Source organism: Colobus angolensis, unplaced genomic scaffold (genome assembly GCF_000951035.1).
Source record: "Colobus angolensis palliatus isolate OR3802 unplaced genomic scaffold, Cang.pa_1.0 Scaffold51, whole genome shotgun sequence".
Classification (NCBI taxonomy): Eukaryota; Metazoa; Chordata; class Mammalia; order Primates; family Cercopithecidae; genus Colobus; species Colobus angolensis.
In genome coordinates, this window is record NW_012118599.1 from 13,365,198 (window position 1) to 13,373,975 (window position 8,778).

Below are 8,778 nucleotides of genomic sequence, written 5' to 3' on the forward strand. Positions count from 1 at the left end.
GGTTTCACCGTGTTAGCCAGGATGGTCTCGATCTCCTGACCTCGTGATCCGCCCATCTCGGCCTCCCAAAGTGCTGGGATTACAGGCTTGCGCCATCGCACCCGGCCGAGACCACGTCTTAAAAAAAAAAAAAGGAAAAAGAAAAAGAAAGAAAACAGGTATTTCCTATGCTAATACTTTTTTCTGTCTTTGTTCCTGCTCCATAAGGTAAAGAGCAGCCGATATGTAAATCGCAAAGCCTACCCCAAGAATAAAGAAAGAAAATCTTACATCATTTCGGTCTTTAGTCAGTCTCTCCTCTAGTTCCTGGGCTAACTGCAACAGCCACCATTGTACCTAAAAAAGTGTTGAGACTTTAATATTTCATTTAAACACCCGAAGTCTATTAAGAACTCGATGGTGTATTTGTTCTTTCTTTTCTCTCAAACAGAACTGTGCACAAAAGACTCCCCATAATCAAAGGATCACCAGATCATAGAAATGTTCCCAGTCCTGCTGTCCTGCCCTAGCTCAAGTCTTTCATTTTCTTTTCCTGCTGGTTTGCCATCAGGTGACTTTCAAGCATGTTCCAGCTCTGAGAAAAAGACAAGACACAAACTTGAAGCATAATATCCTAGGCCTTCCAAGTCTCCATCTACTAAACAAATGAGAAATTCCATTTTATTTCGATGGAAGAAAGGGAAAAAAGTAATCATCATAAACGAGTCAATTTTCAACCCAAGGAAAGAACATCTGTTTTCTTCATACTTTATAAAGGTCTCCTCTAACCTATTAAACCTTCCACAGCTACCAAAACCTACCCACTGACCCCTTTAAAAGAGGTAGTGTTCTATCAAGAATGCCTGCTTACCTGTTCCCGAGTAGCAAGAGCTGTTTTTCCTGGGAAGTTCTTACTACAGCCAATGGTTTTGGGTAGTTGCCTGGGTTTAACTGGATCATGTTCAATCCCTCGGCACATGGCATACAGCCAAGACCTAATAAGACCAGCAAAAAACGTTAAGGTGAAATTAAATGATTATTCTTGTTAAAACAAAACCAAATAACTAAAACCTTGTCCAAAATTTAGTGTACTGGACCTCTGACAAAATCCTGCCCTTCTCAGTGAATTCCAATGCAATATATGGACAATGAGAACACTGGTTCTACTTTCTAAAGCCAAGTCATCATTTGTATTTTTGGAAAAATGCCAAGCAAGCCACTGATTCATATCCCCAAGTGTGTGTGTGCTTGCTAGGGCATTAAACAAGCATTTTAAGAGAATATAGCATCTCAGCATGCATGAATGATGTAATTAGTATATACTCAGGCATCAAAGTAACAAATCCTATCTATCAACCACCCAGGTACATGGAAAAAACTAGTCTAGACTGACAGGCCATACTGACCCAAGATTTTAAAGCAAGAAGGACCAGTGAAATTATCTCAAGAAACAAATGTTAACCTAAAGATAGGTCTAGATTTTACTAGAAGCTTTTGTCTATATTTGAATATTGCATCTCCATAAAGTTTATGATAAAAAAAAAAATGAATCACTTACCCATTCTTCTCCCCAAAATGACTCTGGAGCTGGGATTCAGTGAACTGTGTCAGTTCACCCATGTATTCTACCCCTAGGATCTCAATGACAGAGGCCCCTAGCTTTCCTCCAAGATTACGGCTGATAACAAAAGAGACAAAGAATTGATAGGTCACATCATAAATATCTAATTAGCAGCAAACATAAGACATTCTACTTTGTAAGTAGCTCTCCAAAAGGTTCAGGACAAATGAGAGCATATATTCTGGGAATTCAGTTACTCTGGGAGTTAGAATTTGAGGAGAAGATTAACAATAACATAACCAAAAGGTTAAAGTCCTTGATTAACTATCAAGTAAACTGTATATAAAACTTTCAGTTGTACAACACCTGCTGTCCTGTTTGGGGATTAAAATCCCAAACACAAAATAAATCCCTTCCATGGCTAAAACTTTACTTAAGAATATATAAGGCCGGGCGTGGTGGCTCAAGCCTGTAATCCCAGCACTTTGGGAGGCCAAGGCAGGAAGACTGCTTGAGTCCAGGAGTTTGAGACCAGCCTTGGCAACAGAGTAAGACCCCAACTCTACAAAAAAAATTAAGGCCAGGTGTGGTGGCTCACGCCTGTAGTCCCAGCACTTTGGGAGGCCAAAGCGAGTGGATCACTTGAGCCCAAGTTTGAGAACAGTCTGAACAACATGGCGAAACCCTGTCTCTACAAAAAAATTAGTTGGGTGTGGTGGCGTGCAGCTGTAGTCCCAGCTACTTGGGAGGCTGAAGTGGGAGGATCACTTGACCCCAGGAGACAGAGGTTACAGTGAGCCGAGATTGTGCCACCGTACTCCAGCAAATTAACTGGGCATGGTGGCATGTGCCTGTGGTCCCAGCTACTTGGGAGGCTGAGGCAGGAGGATTGCTGGAACCCAGGAGGTTAAGGCTGCAGTGAGCTCTAAATATAAACACAGTCAGCTGGACACAGTGGCTCATGCCTGTAATCCCAGTACTTTGGGAGGCCAAGGCAGGCGGATCATTGGAGGCCAGGAGTTTGAGACCAGCCTGGCCAAAATAGTGAAACCTTGTCTCTACTAAAAATACAAAAATTAGTCGGGTGTGGTGGCATACAGCTGTGGTCCCAGCTACTCAGGTGGCTGAAGCAGGAGAATCGCTTGAACCCAGGAGGTGGAGGCTACAGTGAGCCGAAATCATGCCACTGCACTCCAGCCTGGGCAACAGAGACTCCGTCTCAAAAAAAAAAAAAAAAAAAGGTCAAAATTCTTTAGCCTAGCCTTTGAGGCTCCCTATAATCTGTCTTTAAATCATCTTTTCAGTCTATTTCCATTATCTTCCTCAATATGGTGCAGCTGAACTACTTTAGGTCCCAGTTCACTAAAAATATCTCATACTTTCCCCTCTTTGTGCTAAAAAGTTCTCCAAATCAGTACTGCTTTGCTGTTTTTGTCTGACTCTCCAAATTGTGCCAAATCTCAAAACAAAATCCCATGCCTTTTTATAAATCCTTCTCCAAATACTCCCTTCTTTTGTGAAGTTTGTTCTGCCTGCACAATTCATTTATCAATTATGCAGTCTTATGACAGCACTTTTACTATTGCTTTTTACCTTGTCCTTTCTATAATATTATAAGTCCTTGTCAAAGCCACACAACTGGTAGGCACAACCTGTTCATTTGACTTGGCTTCTTCTCTAATGCCTACTTTGGGAGCTGAAATTCAGCAGCCCTGAACACCTTGATTTGCTATTAGAGGAAAGAAAAGAAGTAAAATTCCTATTTGTTACTTAATAACAGACTTGAATAAAAAGTCTAGAGGGAAGTTAAACATACAGCTAAAACTTGATTTATTATTATTATTATTTTTTAAGACGGAGTCTTGCTCTTGTCACCCAGGCTGGAGTGCAATGGCGCCATTTCGGCTCACTGCAACCTCCACCTCCTGGGTTCAAGCGAGTCTCCTGCCTCAGTCTCCCGAGTAGCTAGGCGCCACCACCACGCTCAGCTAATTTTTGTATTTTTAGTAGAAATTGGTTTTCACCATGTTGGCCAGGCTGGTCTCGAACTCCTGACTTCAGGTGATCCACCCGCCTCGGCCTCCCAAAGTGCTGGGATTACAGGCGTGAGCCATCATACCTGGCCTATTTATTTATTTTTTGTAGAGATGGGGTCTCACTATGTTGCTTAGACTGGTTTTGACCTCCTGGGCTCAAGTGATCCACCTGCCCTGGCCTACCAAAGTGCTGGGACTACAGGTGTGAGCCACCACACCTGGCTCATTTTTTTAAAATTCAGGATTAAGTATCTGCCACAGATAACCCAGAACTGAAGGTTCAATAAGTCTCAGCATGGCTGGGCGCAGTGGCTCACGCCTATAATCCCAGCACTTTGGGAGGCTGAGGACGGCGAATCACCTGAGGTCAAGAGTTTGAGAGCAGCCTGGCCAACATGGTGAAACCCTGTCTCTACCAAAATTACAAAAATTAGCCAGGTGTAGTGGTTGGCACCTATAATTCCAGCTACTCAGGAGCCCGAGACAGGAGAATTGCTTGAACCTGGGAGGTGGAGGTTGCAGGGGGCCGACACTGCGCCACTGCACTCTAGTGTAGGCAACAAGAGTGAAACTCTGTCTCAAAAAATAAATAAATAAATAAATAAAAATAAAAATCTCAGCGTATGTTTCAAAATGTTCTGTGTTGTCTTCCTTCTAACTGCCTGGTACTTATTTCTCCTGGCTCCAGTCCTTAATTACTAACACAAGAAACTACAACCAGAGAGTTTCTACACATGGATATAAATGAAATTTAACGTGCTGCCTGAATACTTACATTTTGCGAATGGGTATTTGGCTGAAGAGCTGTGGGACTGACCCATGTGAAACCAGGGTTTGGCGGTTGGGCTTGTTTAGTCCACAGGCTAGTTTTGCCAGGACCTGGAAGCATGCAAAGTGTAAAAACCTCGTTACTGTCAACCCACCAAAGTTGGTGAATATAAACATACACATAACACACACACAGAGCTTAATGGCTGTAACCAATGGTTTCTACATTAAAAACAAAAATAAAACCAGAAACTCAAGACATCTCTAAAACTTGATATCCCACAACATCATTATCCTGACGCAAAATCATTATCCTCACTCTTCTTCCCACATCTCTCCCATTCTGTTTTCCTCTAGTCATTTTTTCCTTCCCATCTAGTCCTACTTCAAGAGGTTTGAAAAGTAGAGACTGCAGGAGAAACTCAAGCAAGATGCATTTCTCAGTGTGTCTATATAAAAATGCTGAAACATACTTGTTTTACCCTATCCCATTTACATTTCTTAATAGTTGGTCCATTTTGAGTCCTCAATTTAACACAAATTATCATAATTTAGTATCTGTTATAGAGATTGGGCTCAAAACCATTCTCCAATAACAAACACCTTCTTATAAGTAACACTTAAAAAATGAAAAAGCTTAAATCCTTGAGAACTCTTTTTTTTTCTTTTTTTGAGACAGAGTCTTGCTCTGTCACCAGGCTGGAAGGTAGTGGCGCGATCTCGGCTCAAAGCAATCTCCCCCTCACCGGGTTCATGCAATTCTGCCTCAGCCTCCTGAGCTGGAACTACAGGTGTGGGCCATCATGCTCAGCTAATTTTTGTATTTTTGGTAGAGACGGGGTTTCACCATGTTGGCCAGGATGGCCTCGAGATCTCTTGAACTCATGATTGGCCCACCTCAGTCTCCAAAGAGAACTTTTTTTTTTTTTTTAAAGACAGAGTTTCGCTCTTGTTGCTCAGGCTGGAGTGCAATGGCACGATCTCAGCTCACTGCAACCTCCACCTCCCGGGTCCAAGCGATTATCCTGCCTCAGCCTCCTGAGTAGCTGGGATTACAGGCATGAGCCACCATGCCCAGCTAATTTTGTATTTTTAGTAAAGATGGAGTTTTTCCATGTTGGTCAGGCTGGTCTCGAACTCCCAACCTCAGGTGATCCACCAGCCTCAGGCTCTCAAAGTTCTGGGATTACAGGCGTGAGCCACCGCGCTTGGCCAAGATAGATCTTTTCTAAGAGTAAAGCACTTCAATGGTATTTTGCAAATTATAAAAATATAATTTTTTAAATATTTATATAATTTAAAAATTATATTTTTATAATTATGTTTTAAAATATAAAATCATCAAATTCATTAGAGAGATTGGTTAAGAACTTCTACCAGGCAACATTTAGTCTGGTTTAAATTACACTGAAGCTATTGTTTCCTTTCCCTTCATCCAACCAGGAAAAAAAAAAAAAAAACCAAAAAAATTCAGATGGGTAGTTTGGCAACTTTCCCTGTATTGAAGGGAGGAGAAGGTATCAACCAGGGATAATCAGCCACTGCCCAATTACTGAGCTTTGGTCAGAAAGGGATGAAAGTCCTGGGCTCTTGCTATACTTTATTCATAATTAATCAGAAAACCAGTTATTCTGTTCCTGAATTTTTGGGAACTGTGTACCCTAAATTAAAATAGTGGTCTAAATTAATAAAATTTTATTATTCCTTTTATTGCTCTCATAAGAAAACAGGGAATAGGCAAAAGCATAAAATACCCAGGCAACTCCACATAACAAGATAATACAAAAATATTCAGCAAGTGGCTGGGCACAGTGGCTCACGCCTGTAATCCCAGCACTTTGGGAGGCCGAGGTGGGTGGATCACTTGAGGTCAGGAGTTCCAGACCAGCCTGGCCAATATGGTGAAACCCTGTCTCCAATAAAAATAGAAGAATTAGCTGGTCATGGTGGTGTGCACCTGTAATCCCAGCTACTCGGGAGGCTGAGGCAGGAGAATCACCTGAATCCGGGAGGCAGAGGCTGCAGTGAGCTGAGATCAGGCCATGCACTCCAGCCTGGGGAACAGGGCAAAACTCCATCTCAAAAAAATAATAAAAAATAAAAATAAAAATAAAAATTCAGCAAGTGAAAACTTACAAGTTCAAAGACTAGCTTCCTTTTTTCCACAGACAGTTCAGTCATTAAGGAAATACTGTCATCTCTCAGTATCTGCAGGAGATTGGTTCTAAGACCCCCAGTGAATGCCAAAATCCCAAGTCCTGTATATAAAATGCACAACTCCCATAATATAAAATGGTGTAGTATTTGCATATAACCTTTGTATGTCCTTCTGTATACTTTAAATCATCTCTAATTACTTATAACACCTATAACGTACAATGTAAATGCTATATAAACTGCTCTTATAGTGTATTGGTTTTTCTTTTCTTTTTTTTTGAGATGGAGTCTTGCTCTTGTTACCCAAGAGTGCAATGGCTAGAATGCAATGGCATGATCTTGGCTTACTGCAACCCATGCCTCCCGGGTTCAAACAATTCTTCTGCCTTAGCCTCCTGAGTAGCTGGGATTTTTCACAGGTGACCACTACCAAACCCAGCTAATTTTTGTATTTTTAGTAGAGACAGGGTTTCACCATGTTGGCCAGGCTAGTCTCGAACTCCTGACCCCATGATCCACCTGCCTTGGCATCCCAAAATGCCGGGATTATAGACAAGAGCCACCACACTAGGCTTTTCTTTTTTTTTTTCCTTTCTTTTTTTTTTTTAGACAGAGTCTCACTCTGTTGCCCAGGCTGGAGTGCAATGGTGCGATCTCAGCTCATAGCAACCTCCACCTCCCAGGTTCAAGCACTTATCGTGCCTCAGTCCCCAAAGCATCTGAGACTACAGGTGTGTGCCACCACACCCAGCTAATTTTTTTGTATTTTTGGGAGAGATGGGTTTTGCCATGTTGCCCAGGCTGGCCTCAAACTCCTCGGTTCAGGTGATCTGCCTGCCTTGGCCTCCCAAAGTGCTGGGATTACAGGTGTGAGCCATTGTGCCTGGACTTGTTTTTTCATTTGTATAATTTTGCATTGTCATATTGGGCCTTTTAATTTAAAAAATATATATATTTTTGAACCATGGGTGGTTGAATCCCCAGATATGAAACTTACAGATACAGAGGGCCAACTGTCATTTAGATGTCACTGCATAAATAAGCATTAGCTGTAATTTTTCTTTTCTTTTTTTTTTTTTTTGAGACGGAGTCTTTGCTTTGTTGCCCAGGCTGGAGTGCAGTGGCACAATCTTGGCTCACTGGAACCTCCGCCTCCCAGGTTCAAGCAATTCTCCTGCCTCAGCCTCCCGAGTAGCTGGGACTACAGGTGCCTGCCACCACGTCTGGTTTATTAATTAATTTTTTTATTTTTAGTAGAGATGGTGCTTTACCATATTGATCAGGCTGCTCTCGAACTCCTGACCTCAGGTGATCCACCTGCCTCAGCCTCCCAAAGTGCTGGGACTACAGGCGTGAGCCCCCACGCCAGGCCTTCAGCTTGCTTCTTAGTATGTCCATTTCCATGTCAAAGAATTACTTATGCTTTGATTTGGGCCTCAATATGAATTTTAAACAGAAATCCATTCAAAGCATATGTGTACCAACCTTTTTTTTTTTTTTGGAGAGTCTCACTGTCGCCCAAGCTGAAGTGCAGTGGCATGTTTTCAGCTCACTGCAGCTTCAGCCTCCTGGACTCAGCTGATCTTCCCACCTCAGCCTCCTGAGTAGCTGGGACTGTAGGTGCACACCACCACACCTGGCAAATTTTTTGTAGAGATTGGGTTTCAACATGCTCCCCAGGCTGCTCTTCAACTCCTGGGCTCACACAATCCACCCACAGAGGCGTGCGTGACTACACCCGGCCTATGTGTAGTAATTGAAATGTCCCACTGTCCCTGCTGTATTTGACTAAGGATATCAATGTTTCTCTTTGAAATCTACTATTAGCCTTCACCTTATTGTGTGAAATTCCAGCTGAACACTGAAAACCAGTCTCCCTCTCTATGGCTGCTCTCATTTCCTCCACAATCACTGCTCCCACGGTGAGCTGCAGGTCTGGAGAGGTGAGGTTATCAAGCTGAAGAGAATCGAGCCATTGAAATAAGCCTTGTTTTCGCATCCCCTCTGAAATGAATTAAGAAGTCACATTTAGACATTTAAAAAAATGATTTATTTAATTGTGCTATCTAATGTAGAAATGCTTAGATTACAGGTATTTAGACATATACGTTTTCACAAAAAAATGGCATCCAGTTTAGAAGACTAATTATGAGAGAGATCAATTTCTCCTTCAGAGTGATTCCCACAGCTTAGCTTCAGCATAGGCTCAATTTTCTGTACAACAAATATTTTGTATTAATATCATCTTTCATGAGCAATGATTTTTTTTTTTTTTTT

At 42.0% G+C, this 8,778-nt stretch overlaps 1 protein-coding gene across 3 annotated transcripts in view; it reads right to left on the reverse strand.

Annotated features, from left to right (window-relative positions):
* Nucleotides 1-8,778, reverse strand: part of POLH (polymerase (DNA directed), eta) — a 37,362-nt gene that overhangs the window by 9,881 nt on the left and 18,703 nt on the right. For all 3 annotated transcript variants that reach the window (XM_011960358.1, XM_011960359.1, XM_011960360.1), the window contains 5 exons: nt 8,336-8,505; nt 4,352-4,455; nt 1,538-1,657; nt 851-974; nt 271-336 (listed from right to left, as the gene is read on the reverse strand). In XM_011960358.1, the coding sequence (XP_011815748.1) occupies nt 271-336; nt 851-974; nt 1,538-1,657; nt 4,352-4,455; nt 8,336-8,505 (584 nt within the window). The remainder of the gene's footprint in view (nt 1-270; nt 337-850; nt 975-1,537; nt 1,658-4,351; nt 4,456-8,335; nt 8,506-8,778) is intronic.